At 44.8% G+C, this 26,408-nt stretch overlaps 2 protein-coding genes across 6 annotated transcripts; both read left to right on the top strand.

The window, feature by feature from the left end:
- Window positions 1–5,030: 5,030 nt before the first annotated feature.
- On the top strand, window positions 5,031–12,971 carry LOC310801623 (transcription factor 12-like; the record flags this gene model as incomplete). The annotated part of the gene is made up of 12 exons (XM_083665690.1): window positions 5,031–5,099; window positions 7,985–8,084; window positions 8,294–8,430; window positions 8,553–8,667; window positions 8,798–8,862; window positions 9,306–9,402; window positions 9,685–9,758; window positions 10,071–10,229; window positions 11,161–11,284; window positions 11,447–11,621; window positions 12,061–12,290; window positions 12,835–12,971. The coding sequence occupies 12 exons, from the start codon at window positions 5,031–5,033 to the stop codon at window positions 12,969–12,971; spliced, it is 1,482 nt and encodes a 493-aa protein (XP_083521816.1).
- A 1,542-nt stretch (window positions 12,972–14,513) lies between these two features.
- Window positions 14,514–26,315, top strand: LOC310802649 (cingulin-like protein 1). 5 transcript variants are annotated; one of them, XM_083667134.1, is made up of 19 exons: window positions 14,514–14,563; window positions 15,411–16,567; window positions 16,761–16,855; window positions 17,760–17,865; window positions 18,012–18,107; window positions 18,412–18,560; window positions 18,969–19,110; window positions 19,206–19,421; window positions 19,657–19,863; window positions 20,153–20,257; window positions 20,444–20,596; window positions 20,892–21,062; window positions 21,418–21,570; window positions 22,390–22,479; window positions 23,810–23,893; window positions 24,255–24,379; window positions 24,826–24,934; window positions 25,335–25,498; window positions 25,661–26,315. In XM_083667134.1, the coding sequence occupies exons 2-19, from the start codon at window positions 15,461–15,463 to the stop codon at window positions 25,728–25,730; spliced, it is 3,342 nt and encodes a 1,113-aa protein (XP_083523260.1). In that variant the 5' UTR covers window positions 14,514–14,563; window positions 15,411–15,460; the 3' UTR covers window positions 25,731–26,315. The 5 variants fall into 5 exon arrangements, 4 of the variants coding, with proteins under 4 accessions (XP_083523260.1, XP_083523259.1, XP_083523258.1 ...); XM_083667133.1 differs by having other exon boundaries at window positions 17,973–18,107; XM_083667132.1 differs by having other exon boundaries at window positions 17,949–18,107; window positions 19,209–19,421.
- The last annotated feature ends 93 nt before the right edge of the window (window positions 26,316–26,408 follow it).

Raw genomic sequence — 26,408 nt, 5'->3', positions numbered from 1 at the left:
CTTGTCCAGGTCTTATCCCAAAGATAGTTCCTCACTGTGGAGTCACGCCAGGTATCAAACACCATGTTTAATTGGCTTATTCTCACACTCACATGTGCAGCACATGTTAGTTAAAAGTGTCATTATTATACATGACTCTGCATCAGTCATGTGAATTACATATCATCACTGTACTCCAGCATGGGTATACAAAGTAAGAAAATAAACACAGAAATAAAAATCAGTGTTGCTCATAAAAAACGGGGCCGCTACTTTGCCCTTGTCGCTCCACATGGGAGGTCGTGACCCATCAGATGCCAAGCTTGTGAAGTGTAATGACTTTGATGTGAAACTGTCTTTTGTTGCTATTCATCTCTTCCAGAATGGTAAATCCTCCCTGAAATCAAAAGGACATTTTGTCTAGGGTCTGTGATGTGTGTGTGTGTGTGTGTGTGTGTGTGTGTGTGTGTGTGTGTGTGTGTGTGTGTGTGTGTGTGTGTGTGTGCGTGCGTGCGTGTGTGTGTATGTGTGCGCATGTGTGTCTCTCCGTCAGCTGGCCTGTCTATATTGGTCTGCGAGTTGGGTGGGGACGTTTTTCTTTTTTGTCTTATGGGAGTCCCTGATTTTGACATCACTTCCATATCCTGGCCCTGGCCGGCTGCTCTCGTGGAGATTTTAATATGTTTGGGTTTTTTTGGCTTTCCAGTGGGAGAGCGGATGGGAAACTCTGATGTCATCAGCCATGGCGCAGCAGGACCGCGGAGCAGCAGACCCTCCGGGTGCCATGATTGGTGCCCATGTGTGTGTGCCCTGTAGATGGTGAAATAGATGGTGTAGAGCTGCCCGCCTGTGCTGCACCTGCATCCCAGCGTGCTGATTGATCAGTTTGGTCATGTGGAATGTCACCATCTGGTCCCCGGTCCTCCTCTCCCCTTCTTCTGTAAATGGTAATCACTGGCACGGAGGTTGTTACAGTGCTTAAGCCCTGTCAAATCAAGCACATGATGTTACAGTATATCACAACATCACTTACATTTACATTTACATTTATGGCATTTAGCAGACCCCTTTATCCAAAGCGACTTACAACAAATACATTTGTTTAAGTAAGTGAATCGTCTATCCATCAGTCATCATAAGATAAAGTAATCAATGCTCAAACCAGGGGCCATAGGCAGTCACAAGGCCAGAAGAAGGAAAAATTACTTAAAAATGTTTTTAAAAAAATTAACAGTGTGTTTCATACAGTGTAGTGTGGTGTGGTGACAACTGTGTTGTTTGATTCAGAAGGTTTGAACACTGGTTTTGAACAGGTTTGAACAGCTACCTTTCCCTCACATACATGTTTTGTTTTTTCCAGTTGAATGAACATTTGAAACCTACAATTACACGGCCTGGAAATGTGTGTCCTCTTGTAGCTCATTCTCATTTACACCATCCCCCTTTTCACACCAGTGTCACCAAATGTGAATTGTGGAAATGTAAATACCACTTGTATGGGTGGTCTAATAGAATGTAATATGAATAAAGGCCCCTAAATTAGAAAAAAAAAAAAAAAAAAAGGTTTTGGCTTTATATATTTTTTCCTTTTAGAGGCTTCTGTGAAATGTCCTTTCCTTCTCTTTGCTTGCTCTTTCCCTCCTCCATAATAACTAATTACATATCACAGTGCATCAGAAACGGCATTCATCATTGTAAGGTGTCATAATCAATGACAGTTCAACAAAGGGAAAATATAGATATGCAAATATGAAGTCATTAACATTTGCATTACCTGTTTGAATAATCGCGCTCTTGACAAGGCTGTAATTAACAAAGATTGATGCAAAGTTCAGGGTGAAGAGAGTGTATATATTTTCTCACGGGTCGTTCTGCCAAGAAGCGTGTGTGTGTGTGTGTGTGTGTGTGTGTGTGTGTGTGTGTGTGTGTGTGTGTGTGTGTGTGTACAGGGGGGCATCTGGTGACTACCACCCCTGCTCACTCAAGGACCAAAGCTATGGATGCTAACTGTAATGCCTCTGTCAGAAGTAAGCGTAACCATAGTGACCTTTCAGTGCTCTACCCCAGTCTTTCAGCCTGTTTGGTTTGTGTACCAACAGCATACCACTGATGTTCCTTCTTTTGGGAGCCTTACTGTATATTAACACAACACATTGCACTAATTGGTATCCATTAACTACATGATGAACCAGTCAATATGTTTCCTCTGACCAGATCTGGTCCATGTCCCAGGGGCTGAGACCACTGTTCTACCTCATTAGTGATGTCACTTGCTAATGTCACTCATTAAGCCCAGATAGTATGTCAACAACACCATGTTGTCCTAAATATGAGATTATTTAGACCACTCTGTGTCTCTTTATTTATCTACGTTCTCATCACGTCCTGCTAATGCATCAGCTTCTTGGTTGGCAATGAATTCACTGACAAATTCAGATGTTTGTCATCCTCCAAATACATTTATAAAAATAAAAAAAACTCAGATGATTATGCAAATGAAGACAGAGACTTGCACTGACTGTAACGTCTCGTCCGGTTTCTTAGTTTATGTTTGTCTTTGTTTCAAGTGATTCATTTTTTGTTTCCTGTTTGTTTCATAGTTCCTCACCATGTCTCTTGTTTCTGACACTTCACCACCTGCCCTTGTGTGTTTCCCGCCTGTGTGATCGTCTACCCCGCCCTGATTAGCTTCACCTGTTCCTCATCATCCTTCCCTGTGTATTTAGTCTGTGTGTTCCCCTGTCTCTGTGTCAGTTCTTCTTTGTACCTTGTGTCAAGCATTCCAGTGATTTTTCCTTGATAAGTGTTCCTGTTTTTTGGATCCCCGAGTGTGTTTTTGACTTTGCCTTTTTGCCCACCCCTTTTCGGATTATCTGCCTGCCTTTTTGAACTGCCTGCGTGTGTACCAAACCCTGCTTTACCTACCCACTTACTGGATTATCTGCCTACCCATTGACTGCCTACCTGTGTACCGAACCTTTCTGAAAGTAAAGACTATTCTATTGGATTTGAGTTTTTGTCTCCGAGTCGTGCGTTTGAGTCCTTTGCCTGAGTACTCCAGTCATTACACTGACCTCCTGACCCAGTTTACTGCAGGGTACAATGGTTGCGTGGTTAGTCAGGTGCAGGGATTAAGCCATTACGATTGGGGAACTAGTACATGTATGCGCTGGTCTTAGCTTGAATGGAAAAGCCCAGTGCGTACATACACGTAATTTGGCTAAGCCTTCAAGTCATCTTATTTTAAAGCATTTCTCCTTTTTCAGTGATTTTGTTTTTAACGATTAAGTCAAATTTCCTTCTCATTTCACTACCTTCCTTCACTTGTTAGTTATTTGACCCGGGGGAGTGAACGAGTACCACTGTCCTCTTTGAAATAGACTTGAGAAAATCATCCATCCATAGTTTTCCAACATAGTAGGACAACTCTTTAAATGTAATTTTTAGGCAGTGTTATTATGTTAGGGGAGGTGGGGAAATATACATTTTCGACCCACCCATGCGTGTCACCTGTGCTAACCTGTGCACTAAGCAGCCTCCATCAACTCTATTCACCGTCAGTGGTCACCAACAACACATTCCAAGAATTGATTCGTAGGACTTGTCCTGGCATTACAGGGGCATTAGCTTACGTACACTAAGCCAAACACCCTGTTGCTCTGCTGTAAACAGTCAAGGCTTAATAAGACAATGTGTTTAAGTTGAAGACTGCAATGCCACCTCAGAGGGGGATTCTTTGATTGGATTGACTCTACTGAAATGATGTCAAGAGCACAATGCCACGTCAGCAACAGCCCTCAACAAAACACAGTAATTCCCTGTCTGATCAATGGTCGCCAACTTAAATGCGTAGCTGTCGTATCAGCTTTGTTAAAATCTGATTTACTGTACACCTCAGAGGCTCAAATACAAATTAGGGAAGCACCTTGCTGCAGGATTGCTCAAGGTCAAGATGTAAGTCTTTGTTATTGAGTCAATGCATTTTGCTGTCTACCAAGCATATGAGTCATGGATAATGGGTAAATCTTGCGTGCGTGTCAGGAGCTGAAGGGGAAGCAGGCCATGGACAGAGAGAATCCTTCTACAGTAGGTCACTGAGATAGCTGTGCAGTGTGAGCTAGCTGTGTGACGACTAACCTCGTCTGTAAGACTGCCAGGCCAGCCCAGGCCAGGCCAGCAGGGAGTAAGAACCAAGGGGATTACGGCTCAAAGGAGCACCACTTGGATGTGTGCGTCTACTCAGGGTAGCGCTCTAACCGGCGACTGTATAAATAACCCTACTCCAACCACAGGAGGAACTTTCCGTGCCGCACATGCCTAGTCAATAAGAACAGGTCCTATTTGTAAATGTGGGTCAGACAGAGAAGCGATGAGGTAGCCACTGTTTTCTGGAAAGATTTACCTTTCCAATGGAAGATTACCTTGATGTCTTCAACTGCCTGGGCTGGGCTATTGGGGTGTGCTGTTGTTGTTGTTGTTGTTGTCAGGGATTTGAATATGGTCAGTTGTTTATGACAGTAATAGTGGGTGGGATGAAATTGTTGTACCGTGGTTATAGGCAACTTCATACATCTTTGTGTATTGACGTTTCTTTACCGTAATTGCCTATAGTTTAGTGTGCTGTGCTGGGTATGTGTGGATGGAATCCCCTCTGTTATCCTTCATTTACTTTTGATTCTCAATCACACAGTCAGCCCATTGTGACACTCTTATTTTGAGATAATATAAGACCATTTTATATTGTACACCAGTATCTTCGAAAAACACTACATTGGATTACAGCAAAACCAGCAAAACAGTGAACAATACCCTGCCCTACAGTGGGTATAGTACAATGCATTAGTGGGACATCCCCCATTCTCCTCTAAGCCACCCCTTCTCCACTGCCCGGAATGGTCCGGCCCTCATTTGCATAAGTTGTCTGTGAGTAGCTGCATGAGCAGAGTAGGATAGGGGAAGGAGTGTACCAGGTCTGTCTGCATCAGAGGAGAGGGACTGAGCTGTGAACGGTACTGTATTACTGGAGTCTTGCACTGAACCAGCCGGGAATCATGTATTGTGCTTATCCTGTCTCTGGGACAGGCAACAACTCATTGATGTATTGCTACAATGTGAAATCGGTGAGTGTGTCTCTGTTTCATCTCTCCAGAAAGTGTGTGTATCTGTGTGTATGTGTGTGTGTGTGTGAGAGAGAGAGAGAATTACTTTAATTGGCTCTTTGGTTTTGAGTAATAATGCTGATAGGATACTGCTGCAGGTACTGTACTGTACCCTCACCTTTATTCAACCCTCTTCTTTTCTCTTGATATTTAATTAATAATCTTTTAGGAACATACATCAGGACATGTCTGTGGTGCACTCTGTATATTCTCAACAGTTTAAGAATGATGTCACCCTGTTCAATGTTATACCAGCTTCTGTATTCACTACAGTAGCACTTGGGAATTTAAAGTACAATATAAAGATTTACAATGAGTCATTAGGGGGAAAGTGTTACTATCAGTATATCAGATTTTACATTAGTATTACATTATTATTCCATGACAAGCCCACTCTATTTACTAGTCTTGTCAAATTTGTGTGTGTGTTTTTTTTTTATATTGGAAGGGGTAGTAGTGTGTGTGTGTGTGTGTGTGTGTGTGTGTGTGTGTGTGTGTGTGTGTGTGTGTGTGTGTGTCAAAGCAGACTGAGTGTGTCAGTGTAAGAATTATTTATGTAATATTATGGGAATTACTGCAAAGTTATGGGAAATTTCAATAACCACTGTTGATGGTTTCTGCACAATGAATGTTAAAGGTCCTCCTGTCAGACAGACCTGAGAGCATACATCTAATCTCACAGTGGAAAACGTCTTGACATGAAGCAGATTGCTGGTATTTCTAAGTGATTGAAACTTGCCATGTTTTAGCGATCCCTATGCCCCAATTACAGCCATTATCAAAGGCAGCTTTGATCTTTGTGAGAGTAACTATATCCAGACATGGATCACAGAGGGGGAAAATTGGTTACATGTGGCTAGAGTTGGTCATAGTGAAGAAGCACAGTGTACTGTAGAAGCTGGGATAGTTTGTAGATATTCCATTCATATGTTTTATTTCCCCCATGTGAGACTAAAAAATAATGTCTTGCTTTTTGTTTATTTTCAACTTTCAATTAAATCATTCTCTTGAATGGAGTTTTTTTTAACTATGACAGATGGGATGCTAGTCCATAAGGATCATGTGAAAAATGAACATGTCATTTTAACAATAATAACATTATATGCCATTTAGCTGACGCTTTTATCCAAAGCGACTTACATTGCAGTATATATGGTCCCAGCAGGAATCAAACCCACAACCTAAGTGTTGTTAGCACCATGCTCTACCAACTGAGCCACAGAGGACCACTTTTTCTCTCTGTTTGTGTATGGATTAAATATTCCTTTCGGTTTTTTTTCTTTATGGAGAAAAGTTTGTAATCATTTGTGATGCCGTGATTGATGGATCCTAAATCAAGGCTGTGCTAAAACAGAACGCCATGGAGACGGTCCCTCTCTGCGGTGGGGGCCAGTGGGGGGGCAGAGGGGGCGTGCTGGGGCGGGGGTGTGACCATTATTAACGGGTCGCCTGCTACGCCGATGGTAAGGAGGACAATTGGCTTTATCCTCCACCATATGCTGCTCATGGTGGCTCAGACAGGCCCAGTGTCGGCAGGGGTTCCTATGTTTGGCCTAGCCCCACAATCACCATGGGACTCGTGCCAGCCAGGGTCAAGACTGTGTGTGTGTGTGTGTGTGTGTGTGTGTGTGTGTGTGTGTGTGTGTCTCCAGTGTGTGTGTGCATGTGTGTGTGTGTGTCTCCAGTGTGTGTGTGCGTGCGTGCGTGTGTGTGTGTGTGAATAAGTATGCTCAAGAGAGTATTTAAAAAGCCAGCTTTATAGGGCTTGTCGCCCGGGTAACTGACACCCCATTGATGTTGCACAGGGAGGTTTTATTTTCATTTCCTGGGACACATCAAAGCAATCGAGGGTGGTGCAGGTGCAGCACAGACCTCTTGGTGTGTGTGTGTGTGTGTGTGTGTGTGTGTGTGTGTGTGTGTGTGTGTGTGTGTGTGTGTGTGTGTGTGTGTGTGTGTGTGTGTGTGTGTGTGTGTGTGTGTGTGTGTGTGTGTGTGTGTGTGTGTGTGTGTGTGTGTGTGTGTGTGTGTGTGTGTGTGTGTGTGTTTGCTCTGTATGTGTCTGTTTTTACATTTAAACTATATGATGATAGTTCATGTCTTTACTTTGCTAAATCATTTTTCAAATAAGTTACATTTTAATACCGTCGTCAGTCAACACAATATATGAGTGTATGTTTACAAAATTCCACTAATTTGTTACTTTAACATTTATTTATTTAGTCATTTATTTTTAAGTAAATTGTTACATTTGAACATTTGCCTGGCCAATTTGACCTTGCAGGTGCTGTAGGTGTCTCATAATAACTAAATTATGCAATATTAAAAGGGTTAAAAAAAAATAAAAAAGATGATGATCATGTAATAAAGAAAAACTTTGATCACAAAAGATGACCAAAAAATATGGTTACATTTTTCTATCAGAAGAGGATTTACCTGGGACGACTATGTAGCATTTCAAAATGAAATTCTATCCCAATCTTCTGAACTAGGACCTGATCATGATTATGGCAGGGATTTCTCCTGGTGAATGCTTCCTAAATCCGGATGAGGAGGTGCATGGATCTACAGCTTATGGATTATCACAATAGCTCTAAGTGTGCATCAGCTTGCTGCTTTGTTTTCATTTGGAGGATAGACCCCTAGCTCTCAGTTCTCAGTTCTGGTAGTGTGCTGGTCTCGAATGTCAATTGGATCTCTAACAGCGATGAGGACAGTAGGAGCCAATGTTTAATGTTAAATGTTCAATGTTCAATGTTTAATGCACTGTTTTTGGTATGGATGTTAACTGGTCGTGTTTTCTTTGACTACATTCTTTTCATTTTGCTGTCATTTCCCTCTCTCCTCAGGTTTATGCTCAATCCCCAAGTAATGACGACCACAACCAAAACCCGTCCTCACAACTGTCCTCTAAGGCGCCCAGCAGTATGTTTGCAAGTGCTTTCTTGGGTAAGAAAAAAACCCTACACTAAACCTCTCACATCAAACTGGCTATTGAATTACACCCTCTCTCAGTGGAGTGATCGCATGCAGCGTTCTGTCTTTTTTGGCATCCATTTTGGAATCAGATTCTGTGCAACATCCAAGTTTCAAACAAACTCAAATCGTCTATTTAATTATGTGTGACATTATTTTCATGTGTTTATTTTTCTTATTAGAGGGAACAAACGGTTCATCTGAGATGTGGAACTCCTCCAATGGGCTGATCCAGCCTAGCTACGGAATGCTGGGAGGCTCCTCAGCCCACCAATCACAGGCAGGGAACTACAACAACCTGCCATCACACAATCATCTGGTACGACCTGATTGGGTGACCGAAACAGACACTACACACTCAAGCACAATTATATTTCTATTTCTCAAGCAACTCCAGCTCTGCAACAAACCCATGATGTGTATGTTTCTATTGTTTTCCAGGACTATTCTCCGCAGTCAGTCTCACCTCAGGATGTCAATAGGAGTCTTCCCCCCATGTCTACCTTCCACCGCAACACTGCGTCTCTTACCCCCACTAGCTCAGAGTGCTCTCCAGGTGAGACAGGAAACGAGACTAACTGTCTTCCATTTGACAGTACACAAGACTCCAATGCAGCAGTCGCTCAATGATTGTTTGTGACACAGAGTTTTAAACAGAATATTGTTTTGTGTTGACGAAACCTCAGGTAACATGGGGAATCCCAGCGGAGGATCACAGACAGGAGACGCCCTGGGGAAAGCTCTGGCCTCTGTAAGTATCAGCTGCCTGCATTCTGTCAACCAGTACCAACTCTGTCCCTTTATTCCCAGCCATTTTTACATGGGCAAACCAGATTAGAAAGTCAATCTGTGACACCAGTGTTAGCCTAGCCACAGTGACACAAAGTGAAATGGATATTGTGTCCCAGTAACAAGCCACTGTTGCTCCAACCCTGAGCCGTGCTCAGACCGAAGGGCTCTTTATTGGCTGCGGACTGGTAAAATGAGCAGGATTGATGAGCCTGTTCAGGTTACGAGCCTTGCTACAAAGGCTGCAGCGGTGGCTGTAAAAAAAATCCAACAGAGAAATGACAAGTTGTGCTTTTAAAATGATCCATGAGCTGGTCCTCACACAGTCCTCCACCCCCCTCCCTCCTCCCGGTCCCCGTCCCTCCCATCCCTCCCCCGGCCCCCCCCCTCTCTGTCTGCCTACAGATTTACTCCCCTGATCACACCAGCAGCAGCTTACCCTCCAGCTCTTCCACTCCAGCGAGATCTCCATCCCCTCTCACAGGCCCAGTGCGCCCCACAGGTACGGGACTGGACTGGGGCATGTTACTAGGGTATTTTGGAGAATAACATGCCAGAAACAAAACAGCTGTTTTCTGCCATTCTCTCTCTCTCTCTCTCTCTATCTCTCTCTCTCTCTGTTTTTCTCTCTCTCTCTTTCTCTCTCTCTCTGTTTTTCTCTCTCTCTCTCTCTCTCTCTCTCTCTCTCTCTGTTTTTCTCTCTCTCTCTCTTTCTCTCTCTCTCTCTCTCTTTCTCTCTCTCTCTCGTTTCCATCATGTCTCACTCGGTTTTTCTCTCCCTTAGGTACTAACCAATGGCCCTGCACGTCTGCTCAGGCCCCACCCTCCCCCAATGATGAATCATCTCTTATATCACTGGTAAGACCATGTACTGTATTGCCTATTGAGTTATTATTGTATTTTAATTCTTACATCCTGATATGTGCCCTGTTAAGCTTGCAAAGCGTGCATTTCATTGTACAATTTACATCCCGTATCCTGTGCTTATGATCAATCAACCTTTACTTGTACTGTAGCTCTGAGCTGAAGTACTGTACCCACATCATCAGGCCATACGTGATTGTGAAAGTGCCTTTTGAATTGATGTAACCCACTACGACACTTATCATGACAGCTCTCTCTCCTCTGTCCTTTGACCCTCCCCTCCAAACACACACCCCCTGTCCTTAGTCTCAGCTGGAGGACCGGCTGGACAGACTGGACGATGTGATCCACGTTCTGCGCAACCATGCGGTGGGGCCCACCACCAGCCTGCCCAGTGATGTCCACAGCCTGCTGAACCAGGCACACCAGGAGCACATCTCTGGCATCACTCACACATCAGCCATGGTGAACACTCCTTGCTTTGTCAAAGTGCTTGGGAATGTCTTTCTGTGTATGGAACGTTTGTATGGAAAAGCTATTGGCCAGTTTCTATTCATATACAGAGAGGGGCATGTGTTTGGCCTCCATGCATAGTTTCCGCAAGTGTAACTTCCACATATTTTCCACAGTGCTATTGTCCTTGAAATAGAAAACACAACAAGGGAAGTCGTGTTTAATTTCATTTGGTGCTTTTGGGGGAAAAAGAAAAATGCCTGCACAATGACACACTCACACTTCAATGTGTTTCTATTTCCTTCCAAGGGACTTAAGTCCCTCTGTAGTTGAAATACAAAGGATAGAGTTCTTAGTCTAATCCCTAGGTAGTATTAAATACGTATTAAATTAATTCACTCACTTTTATTTTCCAGAATAATTGTTTCCTTAAACAACGAATCGTTCCTGAAAATAATTAGGGGTATGTTTGGAGAGTTTAAGGGAGTTTTAAGGGAGGGATTAAGATTCTCTCGGATTAAATTCAGTCTGTGAGAGAAACAGATCTATTCAGGGATATGTGGGACAACGAGAGGGCAGATGACGGTTTGGTGACCTCTTTGTCATTGGGCAGCATCAAGAGATGTGTGTTTGAATGTGCCAAGCATATTGTCAGGTTTATAGAACTACTGTATAGTTGTATATCAATTATACATGTTTAATATAATATATGCCATTTAGCTGATGCTTTTATCCAAAGCGGCTTACATTGCAGTGAGTGCAAACATTTCAGTATATATGGTCCCAGCAGGAATCAAACCCACAACCTAAGCATTGTTAGCGTCATGCTCTACCAACTGAGCCACAGAGGGCCACACTAAATACTGTACATGGTAAAGGAACACTGTGCTGTATGGTGCTGGGTAATCTTTATTGAGCAAATTGTCTTGTGTGTATTGCACAGGTTGAGGCTTTCAATATGAACAACAACCACTCTACCCTGCAGAGCCGTAATCAAAATGGCCACTCCTTCCCAACAGTGCAGAGAACCACACTTCAGACCCTACCCATGCAAGAAGGAAATAGAGGTCAGTCATTTACCATTGTCTTCTCAAGCATAGCATTGTACTTTTGTACAAATGTTGTTTTTGGAACTCACATGTAGATTTTTATTTTTTTTATTTTTTTATTCCATACTGTACATCTTAACTGTGACCACTATTCAAGTTAATTACATTTGCGCATGTCAGGTCTTCCAGGAGGGCTGGGCCACCTGCAGATGAAGTTGGAGAGTCTGGAGCGAGATGAAATGTACAACAGTCACAATCACAGTCACAGAAACAGCCACAGTTCTGGCAGCCAGCGGTCCGACGACGAGAGTGACACGCGGGACACTCACACACAGGGAGACAGCACCACCACCAGGTGAGGCGCCCACATAGAACACCTGCTCTCTGCATCTCTCTATCGCTCTACCTGTTCTCTATCTCTCCATCTGTTCTCTCTCTCTGTTCTCTGTCTCTCTTCCTGTCTAGGTAGTAAACAATGGTCATGTTTGGAAGAGAACAACAGTCTCTCTCTGCATATGTTTGTTCAAATAATGGCCACTAGAGGGTGCCACAATACAGAACATACAGTATAAGACGAATAACCTAATGATGATTATAGAAAAAATAAATACATCTCAGTAGTACATTAGTAATAAATAGTAGTGGTGTAATTTTTCCCAGTACCTACAATTTGAAAAATATTGATTTTAAATAAAAATACTACAACCGAAATGTATTTTTTTGTGCTTGTTTGATGATGTGTGTTCAATGTGCATATATCAACTCACACATTGCTTTGTGTCCGCTGGGTGCAGCATCCATGAGGATGAGGACCTGAGCCCTGAGCAGAAGGCTGAGCGGGAGCGCGAGCGGAGGATGGCCAACAACGCCCGGGAGCGTCTCCGCGTGCGAGACATCAACGAGGCCTTCAAGGAGCTGGGCCACATGACTCAGCTGCACCTGAAGAGCGAGAAGCCGCAGACCAAGCTGCTGGTCCTGCACCAGGCCGTGGCTGTAATACTGAGCCTAGAACAACAAGTCAGAGGTGAGTGCTTAACTTTAGTGGGCAAGGCAGGGAGGGGCAGGGAGGGGCAGGCTGCTGCTGCTGCTGCTGCTGCTGCACTGGGCTGGGTATCCTCCTCTCTGACCCCCACGGAGGGAGAGGCCTGGGTGTGTGTGGCCTCATCCTCTCTCCTCTGTCAGGCCAGACGAGTGAGTGAGAGATCAAGAGAGAGAGAGGTCAAGAGAGATCAAGAGAGAGAGAGGTCAAGAGAGATCAAGAGAGAGAGAGAGAGAGGGGGAGAAGTGAGGGTTGGAGTCAGAGAGAGATGGGAAACAGAGAGGGGCGGAGTGCGAGAGAGAGAGAGATTGGGGGTATGGAGAGAAAGAGAGAGTGGGAGCGTGTGTATGTGTGAGACAGATAACATACAGGTTATTTTAGACATTATAAAGTCATAAAAGATCAAACAAGGGATGGGAAAATGTGTTTGGTTTATTTCAATCTCAGGCTAAGGCTATTTTCTTTGTGTTTTTCTGATGTGTGTTGTGTGCCAGTACTAACCTGGATGTCTTTTTTGTGTGACCTGTAGAGAGGAACCTGAACCCCAAGGCAGCTTGCCTGAGGAGGAGGGAGGAGGAGAAGGTGGCTGCTGGGATGTCTGATCCCATGCACCCATCACTGCACCCCAGTATGGTAGACACAGCTGCCACCATGGGCCATCTCTGAGCACCAACCAGGTACATTACAGAGCTCACCTCTGATACTCTGTGGGCTTGCTCTCAGTCAGAACAAGGACTAACTGTTATCTGTTACAACTGTTTTAAATGTTATCTGTTATAACTGTGAAAAGTGTTGTCTGTTAGCACTGTTATCTGTTATAACCGTTATCTGTTATAACTGTGAAAAGTGTTATCTGTCATAACTGTTATAACTGTTATCAATTCTATATGTTTTGTACAGTAGCTTACACTGATCCTTTATAAATCCTGTTGTAACAACATGAAACAAATATGTTTTTTCTTTCATCTTCAGATAAAGCACGGAGGAGGCGGAGCACGCTGAGATGGCGGAAGCCCATTCTACTCTACTTTGTATAAGGACGTCCAGTGTTTCTCTAGACAAGTTAATAGGGCGATGTACCTTAGCGAGAGGATGGTTTCTCTGTGTCTGCAAAAGTGTGCCGCAGCTAAGCAATCATGAATTGTCACAATTTCCTCAACACTCCAAACGGAGTTTGACTTGTGCCTAAACTTCCTTGTAATTGACAAATGCATTGTAATCTGCAAATGTTTTGTACAATATGTTTTATATTTATTTTGTCTCTGATCTGTATGTTTTAAAAAAAAAAATCTAAAAGAAATAGAGGACAGCGTCGATCTTCAGTGGGAGGTTGGCTGTCATCATTTACAATGTACATTAATGTATTGAAGATTTCGACCAACCTCGGGAGGACTGATAGTCCGATAAAATATGTATGATTGTGCTTTACAGTATGTGTTTGTCCATGAATGTAGTATGTGTATGGTTTGTCTATGAGTGTATGTGTGTGAGTGGGCATGCAACGTCAGGGGTTTGACCATTCTGTGAATGAACTGATCTCCTTAGACATTTCGTAGAATAATATCGCCATTGATTATAATAGTATTGGCCTAAAGTTGTCCGTTTATTTAGACCTTTGCAATAGTTTAATCCTGGTGTTCATAAACTTGGATGAGAAAGTGATTCCAGTGCAGGACATGACAAAGTATATTTCATTCCCTCTGTTTCCCTGTGTAATTAGATATGAGATTGTAATGTTTTGCTGCATGTTTAAGAGTTTTTATAGAACATTTGATTACTTTTTACAGTAGTTCATCTTTTATACAATTATTGTGAAGTAAATATCTTTGATAATCTCTATAATTTTACACATATAAGAAGAATAATGTGTTTTTGTCATATTTTACTAGACATGTTGTCGGGATTTGTCTTTGGAGACCATCCCACTGTACAGTAGGCTACTTATGTCACTTATGAGATAACCAAATTTACAATATTACGTGTACAATAAGTCTTGTTGCAAAAATAATTCTGTAGCAATAAATGTTTTTTAAGTATTAAAGATATCACGATGTATTAATTTCCCTAGCTCTCTTTATTCAATCGTGGGCACTTTTACTGAGACAATCATTTTTCGAAATATTATTAGGCCAATGACCTGAAAGAAGTTGTAGGAGGAGTGTCGTAGCCCAACCGGCGCGCCCTGTTCAGTCAGACCAATAGTTCAGACTCACTTGACAGGAGTCCACCGCGCAATGAGCGCATCTAAGCGAATTCAGGTAAGCTCATGGCATTGATTAACACTCAGGAATACTTTTTAACTGAACTGCTCGGCAAACTGTTGCTTTAAAAAATGTTGAGCTTTGTTATATTAAGGTCATTCCTTACCTTTAGCGTGGGAAATCAATAAGAAAACCTGGACAGCGTCATCCGCTATAGTCAAGGGAAAGTACATTTGGTGTATACGGTGTGAAAAAGGAAAGCCTACTAGCCTATTGGTATGCGTCTTATATCGTCATCATTTTATATTCAATAATATATTGTGCGTGAATTAAGGCTAATAATTGCAAAATGTTACCTACATTATTGACAGTTTGTGCGTTTTTATTTCAATGTAAATTAACATAGGCCTAATTCTAAACAATTGATCTTAATTGTTTAGAATTATGTTAATTGACATTGAAATAAACATGTATTGTCTGTAGTTGTCTGATTATTCTGCCTCGCAGTAACAGATGTGATGATTACAATCTCCCCAAGTACCATGACAACAACTTGGGATGACGATTTGGTGCGACCACTGCCAGTGCTAGTCGTCATGCAGTGGGCAGTACAATAGTACACTGTTAGCGCACAGAATGAGTTGTTTTCATAGCACAGCATTATCAATGTGCTGTTGATGTCTTTTTGGTCCCACTCTATTTATTTGCTTGCTGTTAAAGTGCAGCTGGCTGAGTTGCTCTGTGGATATACCATTGTTCCACATTGCAATGTTTTGTAAACAACCACTTCAACCACCTGATGCCTCCTAGTCAAATACATGCACATCCCTTTAACCTTTCTTCCGAACAGCCTTTGAACTGGTTGGTGAGTGCTCTCATGCCTCTAACTGATGCCTCATTACAGCTGTGAGCTTCTCCAGAGGAGGGAGGTCCTCTCTTCACACTGGAGGCTGAATGGACTCCCACAGAATGAGTGGTTCTCCAGACTGCAAGCACCAGAGGGGCTGCGTGCAGCCTGGCTCCAGAGGCAGCCCTGTCTGTGACCGCACAGGTCTGTTTGGGCTCAGGGTCCAGGTCCACGGGATCGAGGGTCACCCGTATGTCGTAGTGAACAACAGCGATCGGGAGGCTTGTCCCTCTGGTGGTCCGGAGAGTCTCAGGGACCAGCATAGGGACGTCTCTCTCGTGGGCCACCAGGCGGAGTATGCCTACACCATGGTAGGGGGATCCCTGCCGGGCAGTCCCTCTGTGGGTCGTAGACCACCTCATAAACAGGGGCGGTATGGATGCTCTTCGGCTGAGTTTAGGGAGATACAGAGGACTAAGGTGGCATCCACCATGTTTCACTATCGGAACCACCCAGAGCTTCTACGACCCTATGACCCTGAAAACAACAGCCTTAACCTCCCCCTAAACCAAACAGCCTTACTCCCCAAGCCAGGACATTTAAACAGAGGCCTCCAGTCTGGAACCACGCAGGCAGCAGTGCCCAGAGCCAGGCTCCCTCTGCCAGCTGAGGGCTCAGCAGGAGCCCAGGCCCCGGCCCCGGCCTTGGGCAGAGCTCCCAACCATCCAGATGAGGTCATCAGGAAGTCCCCAAACTCTGTGGACACAGACTCCATCTCTTCCGTGGAGAGACTGATAGGTCAGTTTGACAGCCCTCAGCGGAAGGGCCGGGGTGGGCCCAGGAACAGGATAGACCCAGAGGACCGCAGGAGGTCACGCAGTGTGGACAGCACCAGGCGCTCAGACTGCAACAGAAGCTCTGGCGCCTCCAGCCCTGCCTCTGCTGTCATGGGCATGAGGGGGGAGACGCCAGGGGGGCGCAGTGCCCCCGGATCACCTAAGGCCAGGTTCTTCAGCGGAGGAGACATCCCCACACTGGCACACCAGAGAAGACAGAGCAGGTCCACGACTACACTGCTGTTTAAAGGACAGCCAGAGAAGGAGCCGACATCTCCTCGAGCAGTGAAAGTGCTCTACAGGGTGGAGAAAACCTCCCTGTCCAGATCCAAGTCTCTGACTTATACTAATGAGTCCACTTCAGAGAGAGACACTCAGGTAAAGTGGTTTACTACTGTACGGTGGGGTAGCTTATGTAGAAGGTCCCCAGCAGTGGAGGCTGGTGGAGGTAGAAATCGAAGGATGGGCTCATTGTAATGCATGGAATGGAATGAGGAATGGTATCAAACACATTCAAATCGGTCACCTCTGGTACCCAGTAGTAACATTCTAGTGTGTATTCTGTCATCAGGTAACTCCAGATCTTCTGAAAGGATGGCAGGAGCTCTCGCAACAACCAGACGAAAACACAACAAAACAGATACTGTTCACATACCTGAAGGATGGGTAAGCACATTCAACTAAACCACACTGAAACACACATTGACTTAATCTCTTGACCTGGGGGAGACCCGGGCGGGAGAACGTTATCACCAACGGCCGTCACACATTTCTCACCTCTCTGCCTTTGATTGATGATTTCACGAGGAGAATGTGAAAGAGGTTATGCTCATCCACTGTGGTCTGATAGAGGTGGGTTGCTGTTTCAGCTGTGTATGCTCACCACACACCAGACCTGGAATGTTAAGCGTGACCTCACCTCCATAACTCTGCTGAAATATGGCTTTCACCTCCACCTCCTCGCTGAGTTCTATAAACTGTAAAAAATGTTAAATATGTTCATGGCACCACCCAGGCGTTTTTAAAATGCCACACTGAAATACAATTCCACTATCAAACGGGGATGAATATCACATATCAGAATATTTTTATGTTAAGTGTTTATATCATTAGCTGATGGTTGTTAGTTGATGGTTGTACTCTTCAGGATACATCTTAACTGTCCCTCCTAAAGGCCTCTTCATCCCCACTACCCCCCTGCGCAAGTTTATCCCCTGAAAATAAACGTTAGAATAAAAAAAGACAAAAAATCTTCCTTTCTTCTAGCATTGTGACTGCCTTCTAGCATTGTGACTACCTGGTCCTACCATAGATTACTTTTTCTTATGCTGACTGATGGATAGATGATTCACTCACTTAGACAAATGTATTTGTTGTAAGTCGCTTTGGATAAAGGCATTTGCTAAATGCCATAAATGTAATGTAAATGTGTTTGTTGTAAGTAGGCTTTGGATAAAGGCATCAGCTAAATGGCACAAACGTAAATGTAAATGTATCCTCGTACATGACTCTGGTATGTTGGAGTCGCTAAACTCAGTATGGATGTTTTTTCTTTTTCTTTTTTTTTCAGGACCACTGATAATGATTCCACCACACAGAAGAAGGTCAACCTGGTGTTTCAGAAAGTCAACACACTGAAGTGGAAGACTGCAGAGAATGTGGAGGAGGAAAGCAAAGTGAGTGTTTAGATTAAATGGCTCAGATTGTTGTTCTTGCCACAATGAAGCAACGTGTGTGTGTGTCTGTGTGACCGAAGCAGCTCGTGATGAGTGAATGTTACCAGACCCGTACCGTGTGTCTCCCCTCCACCCCAACACTGCAGGACTTTGCTGCTGAGGCGAAGGAGCTTCAGGAGAAAAGGGCAGCGCTGGAGAGAGAGGTGTCTAAGATGAAGAAACAGCTGGAGGATGAAGCCGTGGTACAGTGCACTAGTTAATATACATCATTCAGTACAATGTGCTGTGCCCCCTCTCAGAGGGCGGGCTGCATGGTCATTACAGGGGAGGCTAGTGGAGGTGGAAGTTGGAGCACAGGCTCATTGTACTGCATGGAATGGAATGAGGAATTCCTCGTCCGTGATACCATCCCTCATTCCATTCCATGCATTACAATGAGCCCATCCTCCGATTTCTACCTCCACCAGCCTCCCCTTGCTGTATGGTCATTATGATGACTCTGGGTGTTTGTAAAGCTCTTGTCTATTGGGTGTGTGTGTCCTGCAGAGTGCGAGGAGTGTAGCTGAGGTGTGTGAGAAGGCCCAGGCAGACATGAAGGACCTGCAGGAGGAGCTAGCCAGGAGACAGGAGGAGCTCTCCAGACTCCGGGAGAGGCTGGCTGAGATGGAGGCAGAGCTTCATGCTACCATACAGGAGTAAGAGTATGACCTTACACCAACTGCATATGAAATCATGTACAGTCAGGGGAGGCTCTTGGAGGTCGAAATTGGATGAAAGGTTATGGATAACTGTACACAGGGGAAATACACAGTACACAAGGGAGGCTGATGAAGGTAGAAATCGGAGGACAGGCTCATTGTAATGCATGGAACGGAATGAGGAATGGTATCAAAAGTGTGATACCATTCCTTATTCCGTTCCATGCATTACAATGAGCCCGTCCTCCGATTTCTACCTCCACCAGCCTCCCCTGTGTACAGTTATCCATAGGTGTCATTGAGGCTTCTACATCATGAAAACGGCCCTGTACAGGTCTTTTGAAAAACAGCAGACATTTACGCAATGTGGTTAATGATTCCTGGTCTGCCCGTGTGGTTTGTCAGTCTTGTCCAGGTGAAGGCAGAGAGAGACCAGTCCAGGACAGAGATGAAGGACCTGCAGCATCAGCTGTCTGAGATGCATGATGAACTGGACCAAGCCAAGACGACAGAGGCCGAACGCAAAAAGAAAGAGGTCGTTCTAGAGGTTGGTCCTGCAGCATTAATTTAGGATACAACATTATGTGGTACAAATAAAGTGTCATGTGTATGAACAGTGTGTTTGGTATCTGTCTGTGGCAGCAGGACCTGGCCCAGTTGCGTGTGGACTTCCAGGACATTCTGCAGGTGCAGGAGGAGCAGGAGGAGGTGCTGCGCTGGAGGGAGAGGGAGCTGACGGCCCTCAAGGGGGCCCTCAAAGAGGAGGTGGAGAGCCATGACAAAGACATGGCCATACTGAAGGAGCAGTGTGATCAGGAGATCCAGCAGCTTCACACAGCCGTGGAGGAGGCCAAAGAGGTAACAGGAAAGATGGGACATTGTTATTACCTTATTGTGTCTCATTCACAGAGGCCCGAGAGGCACAAGGTGAACTTATATCCCACACAACTGAGTGTGGTGTTTTTTTTATTTTATCCTTTATTTATTCCGGGAAGTCTCTTTGAGACCAAGGTCTCTTTTTCAAGGGTGCCCTGATTACAAAATATATACACATCACTATTATTTACATTTTCATTCCTTCTGTCCCTCTCAGGGCAGTGCTGTAATGGGCCAGGAGAAGGCGGAGGTGGTGGAGGAGAGAGAGGCGGCCCAGGAGCAGTTGAGGGAGCTGGCCCAGGAGAGAGAGCAGCTGAGAGGGCTGGTGCAAGGTCTGGAGAGCAAGGTGGACCAGCTCAGCCACATGATCCAACAGTCCAAAGCCCTGGAGAGCCAGCTGGAAGACTGGACAAACCAACTCACGGTGAGGGAGACTGTAACAGATTGTTAGTACAATGTTGTAACAAGTGTAATTACAGTGTTTCATAGGTATAGGGTGAACTTAATGTAAAAGTGTGACCGACACGGTACGTATTTTCCCGTGTGGAACAATCTATGCTTTTAGATAGTCTGTAATATAATAATAATATAATATAATACTTGCCATTTAGCTGATGCTTTTATCCCAAGCGACTTACATTGCAGTGAGTGCGTACATTTTTCAGTATATATGTCCCAGTAGTCATCATGTGAGGTAATTTGTGATACCACAGAAAGAGAAGGAGCAGGTTGAGGAGACGCTGATGGAAGTGAGGGAGAAGGAGGAGGAGATGTGTCAGGTGAACCAGGCTCTGGCCATACGCCTGGAGGATGTACAGGTAAGGCTGTCAACAGACGCGATAGGATACAGGTATCCTACGACTATACCCAAACAACAGAGAGCTGTGAGATTCCAAACAGTTAACGAGCATCTTGAAGTTCACCAACTGCCGTTTAACAGAGTAGCTCTGACGCTTCAGCCTTAACCTGAGTTTTCTGTGTTCCTCGTCTTTTTTTGCCGACAGAGTGAGTTGACCAAACTCAACCATGATCACAGGGAGCTGAAAGAGAGGCTGAAGGAGGAGAGGAAGCGAACGGAGGAGCTGATGAGGGCAAAGGGTGACCTGCAGGAGAAGACGAGGCTGCAGGACAGAACTGTGGAGCAGCTGCAGAGGAAGGTGAGTTGGAGAGCTGAGGAGAAATTGCTTGTTTTGGATGACACCACACATCAAACACTATCTGAAATCAGCTGATAGAGCACTACATGTTGTTTTAACCATGACTAATGTGAGAACCTTTTTGGTGAGAAGAGGAAACTTGATCTAAGAGTTGTATTCGTTTGTTTTCTCTGAGAATGAACTCCATCAATATTTTACTTTGTCACGGAAGGAATATTATTCTATACTATGCCATTCGTCACATGTTTAAGATCCACTCTTGTGTGTGGTGTGGTGGTGTGTCTCCTCTCCTCAGATGAGTGAGATAGTGGAGGAGTCTGAGGCGTCCACAGAGAAGCTCCAGGTCCAGGTGGACGAGGCCAGAGGGAAGAGCTTCAGGGAGCTGACGGAGCTGCAGAGGCAGCTGCAGGAAAAGGGAGTGGAGCTGGAGAAATCCCGCCAGACGGCCAAAAAACTGGAGGAAGAGGTGTGGCAGGCATTCTTCTCTCTCTCTGACTGCGTCATCCATGGATGACCCTTCATTTCTCCCACTTCAGTGATAAGTCGTTGAAGGGCCATTCTAGAGTTGAAAAGTTTACTGAGACAGGAGAATATGACATTATAGAATATGGCATTATTGAGAATTGATGCTAATTCTTCAAATATACCAAGATGACTTGGTTATTACTGTATATGATGTTTATTTGTTTAGCAAAGTTGGAATTGTTAGAAAAATCACTGTAAGCCATTGTGTGTGTGTGTGTGTGTGTGTGTGTGCGTGTGTGTGTGTGTGTGTGTGTGTGTGTGTGTGTGTGTCTGTGTGTGTGTGTGTGTGTGTTCAGCTGTCCCCTCTGGAGGATGACCTGCGGCGGTGTCGCAGGGAGAGGGACGAGGCCCATGAGAGAGGCAGGCAGCTGGAGCAGAGGGTGGAGGAGCTGGAGGAGAGGAACACCTCCACCCAGGAGGACCGAGCCAGACAGGTCAAACTCATGGAGGTACAGCACTGTATGCAACTGAATCTCAACAAGTGGAAGCTGGTGGAGGTAGAAATCAGAGGACAGGCTCATTGTAATGCATGGAATGGAATGAGAAATGATATCAAACACATGTATTTGATACCATTCCTTATTCCATTCCATGCATTACAATGAGCCAGCTTTCTGCCTCCCCTGATCTCACACACACACCCATCTGGCATTCCAACTGACATTCCATCTTTATCCAAGTTTAGCTAATCCTAAAAGGTTATCCTTTCAAACATCCTCAAGAAAGCAGTTGTTTCGAAGTCTTAACACGTTCTCATTTAGGCCTATAGTGCATCTACTTTCACTCTCACCCACGGGTTGTGTTGACGATATGAGCCTGGGTATTGTGTATCTCAGAGTGTTTACATGTCCCCACGCCTCTGTTGCTACCTGCATGTCCTTGTTGACAATGTGGGGGCAAAAACAACATTGCTTGCTAAATCCTCGAGAAACCTACCTGTTGTTTCCTTGCTGATGGTAAAACATGGCACAGAGGCATCCCCCAGCCCACTGTTTTCAGTCTTAAAGGTCGAAGAGAGACAGGTCATGTTTTCAACCTGTTGTGAAACCTGCTGGTCATGCTTTCACAGAGTTTACAGAGCTGTGGATGAGCATAGTCATCAAATGTACCACCTACCAGCCCCACTGGCTACAGTTAAAAAAAATAAACAATGACATTCGTGGACTCCACGTCTTTCAACACCGGAGTTTCATTCATCCTTTTTCATTGTTTGTTATCTCCTCTAGTGTAAATATGTATAGTCAAATTGTGTGTGTTTGCTTTTCCAGGGACGGATCTGCCAGCTACAGCAGGATCTGGGAGAGGAGCGCAGCAGTGCAGATCTCCTGATGAACAGAGTGGACAAGGACAAAGAGCAGGCCAGTCCAGACCCCCCCCCCCCCCCCCGCCCTCCCCCACCCTCCCACCCTCCCACCCATCCCCTCTACCTTTCACTCACAGACTAGATTGAATGGGGATTTAGTTTTGTTATTACTTACACATGTGGATTTCCTCCCCCCCCACCGATGGCTGAGAGAGAACACTTCAGACTGCCAATGATATCATGTTCACTGGGTCATAGAATTATACTGCATGAGTCAGGTTTAGGATAAACAGATTCTAATCATGTACAGATGTCGGTCTGGATACTCAGATTTCCTCCTAAACATTAAAAGTTGCTGACTAAGGAGGTCCAGATTGTCAGACCCTGAGTTTGTGTGTCTAGTCCAAGCACTCAGTCAGCCAAACCCTGGCCCAACTAAACATACCTTTGTGTATGTTTCTGAAACACTGATGATGTGGTCCTAATTGCCCCATGTCCCTGTCGCCGGCTGAATGCCTGCTGAATGTGTGTGCTGGTAAAGTAGGCCATCATCCATGGGAGCAGATTGGTGCAGACTAATTGACAGACAATATTACTCTGTTTTGGTTTCCCAGTGAAAACAAAAAGAGCTAACTATTCCAGGCAGCTATTCACACCCCCTCTACTGTCCTCCTCTGAACCAGTGGAGGCTGGAGGAGGACGGGCTCATTGTAATGCATGGAACGGAATCAGGAATGGAATCAAACACGTGAGTTTGATACCATTCCTCATTCTGTCCCATGCATTACAATGAGCCCGTCCTCCGATTTCTGCCTCCGCCGGCCTCTAATGCTCTAAAACGTCATTATAGAGTCGAGTCTTTGGATCCTGCTCACTGTCTGATTAAAGGCAGACAGACAGACATGCAGGCCGGCCAGACACAATTTCCTTTGGTTATGTGAACTAAGCAGATGACATTAATTTGTTGTGTATAGTGTCCTTATGCTTCCTCTCCTGGGGGAATAGGATTCTCTCAAAGGCAAGCTTTCTCTCAAAGGCACACATAAACCTGACAAAAACAGTTATTAACTGTCCATTAGCTGACTATAAGAGGTCGTTGTCATGGGAACTTATATGGCTAGGCTCACATTTTCCCTGCATAGGAGGCTGGCTTTGTCAGGGCTAATGCTAACATTGCTTTGTTGTCCTCTCTCTCTCCATCAGGGGAGGCTGGTGGAGGTAGAAATCGGAGGACGGGCTCATTGTAATGCAGGAATGAGGATGTTTGATACCATTCCTGATTCCGTTCCATGCATTACAATGAGTCCGTCCTTCGATTTCTACCTCCACCAGCCTCCCCTGCTCTCCATGGGTGTGTTCTGACTGCTGCTGGTTGTGTGTGACAGATTGAACAGATGAGGGGTGAGCTCCTGCAGGAGAGATCAGTGAGACAGGATCTGGAGTGTGACAAGGTCACCCTGGAGAGACAGGTAACGGCATGTGTGTTTGATACCGTTCCTCATTCCATTCCATGCATTACAATGAGCCCGTCCTCCGATTTCTACCTCCACCAGCCTCCTCTGCTGGACTGACTCCTTTTACATCACCACCAAGAGAGGACTGTGGTTTAAGACATACACCACATTCTCTTTTCACGTGTAACCTTCAATCTGGTTCTTGAATCTGTTTAATATGTTATATACTGTATACCAGGGGAGGCTGGTGGACGTAGAAATCGGAGGACGGGCTCATTGTAATGCACGGAATGGAATAAGGAATGGTGTTTGGTACCATTCCTCATTCCATGTATACAACTCCCCACTCCTGACTCTCTTCCACCCTGTCTTCCAGAATAAGGACCTGAAGAGCAGGATGACTCATCTGGAGGGATCCCAGAAGTCCACCCAGGACGGCCTGGTGTCCAAACTGACCGGCCGCATCCAGGAGCTGGAGGAGAGGCTGCAGGGAGAGGAGAGGTGAAAACTGAGTTCAAACGGTTACAACCGTGTCACACCAGTGCAGTTATGGGACAGCATTTTAGACCGTGTGACCACCTATATCATGGTAACTGAGACCTTAACACCTCTTTTTTGACTCTCCTCAGGTTTTCAGAATGTAATACTGTAGTTATTGCACATATCATTTTACCTCTGAGACCTGTAGAGACAGAGCATTGATCTGGTCTGACCACATTAAGGCCATTGAGACCATATTGAGTTAGAGAGCTATGCAGGGGAGGCTGGTGGAGGTACAAACCAGAGGACGGGCTCATTGTGACGCATAGAATGGAATGAGGAATGGTCCTCATTCCATTCCATTCATTACAATGAGCCCGTCCTCCGATTCCTACCTCCACCAGCCTCCCCTGGAGCTGTGACAGCCAGTGTCTGACAGGACGTTCTCCCTGGCGTTGTATTCTCAGGGACAACAACAACTTGCAACAAGCAAACCGGAAACTAGAGCGCAAGGTGAAGGACATGCGGATGCAGGTGGACGAGGAACAGCTCTCTCTGCAGAGCCAGAGAGACCAGGTAAGGTTCTACTTAGTATACATGGGGAGGCTGGCGGAGGTAGAAATCTGAGCTCATTGTGACGCATGTAATGGAATGAGGGATGGTATAAAACAAGTGCGTTGTGTGACACCATTCCTCATTCCATTCCGTGCACTACAATGAGCCCGTCCTCCGATTCCTGCCTCCACCAGCCTCCTCTGATACCCACAGCAAGTGGACACTCTCGGGCCCTCTGTGGCTCAGTTGGTAGAGCATGGCGCTAACAACACTTAAGGTTGTGGGTTTGTGTCCCGCTGGGAATCACTGCAATGTAAGTCGCTTTGGATGAAAGCGTCAGCTAAATGGCGTACATAACACTCCTGCCAGACCTTTTAAGGCCCAGTCATGGACATCCTACCTGTGTGACCCCCTCTCACAGCTCACCCAGAGACTGAAGACAGCCAAGAGGCAGATGGACGAGGCCGAGGAGGAGATTGAGCGACTGGAACACGCGAAGAAGAAAGTGCAGAGAGACCTGGACGAACAGGTGGAGAACAATGACCAGCTCCAGAGCCAACTCCAGGCCCTGCGCAACGAGATGAGGTGACCACTCATTCCCTCAATCCTCTGTGTGTCGTGTGTGTGTGTGTGTGTGTGTGTGTGTGTGTGTGTGTGTGTGTGTGTGTGCGCGCATGTGCGTGTGTGTGTGTTACTGTGCTTCTGTGCCAATTGAGATATCACACATTTTCTTTTTTTCTGTCTCAGGCGTAAGAATAAAGCCGCCCCAGTCATGATGATTGTGGAGGATGACGTGGATGACATCATCTCTGACTGATCGGAGTTCATGACAACCAGGCGGAAAGAGCACAGGCAGTCATTCAGAATCACATATTAAAAAAATAACGTTTTTTTGCAGGTATTTCAATTAATCAACTACAACTGTGGGCTAATTGTGTTGCTTTTTTTTTGTGCTTTTTATTTTGCTTTTGTTTAGACTGGCCTCTAGTGGCGACGTTTTGTAACTGCATGCATGGCTCCATGCAAGACCTAAGACAGCAAACACTGATTGAATGAATGCAAAGCGTCATAAAACAGACAATAACTTATGTTGAACCATATTGTGTGCATCCAACCTCCTAAGCATAATTGCAACTGACAGAAAATGTACTTCAATGAAATGTATAAGTTATAATTGTGTGTGAAATAATATGGTGCAAGCTGATGAATACTTGTTTTAAGATGTTTAGAGTGAATTAAATTCCAACTAAGCAAGATTGTATACATGAATGCATGAATATAATGATCCTCATAATACTGTTTATGATATGCTGTGTGCCTACAGGGTACAGAGCTGAAATGCACATTACATTTATTTTGTAAAAAAAAAAAAAAAAAACATCATAATAAAAGTTTGTTTGCATTTTCCTCTATCACTGCCTGAGAATCCTGATATCAAACTTAATGAATCACATCGACATTACTCAGAATCAAACTCAAAGATTTATCGAACTTC

The sequence above is a fragment of the Argentina silus genome, assembly GCF_951799395.1.
Source record: "Argentina silus genome assembly, chromosome: 3".
Classification (NCBI taxonomy): domain Eukaryota; kingdom Metazoa; phylum Chordata; class Actinopteri; order Argentiniformes; family Argentinidae; genus Argentina; species Argentina silus.
The sequence above is the reverse complement of the archived record's forward strand: the minus strand, read 5'-3'. Positions and strand labels throughout refer to the sequence as shown.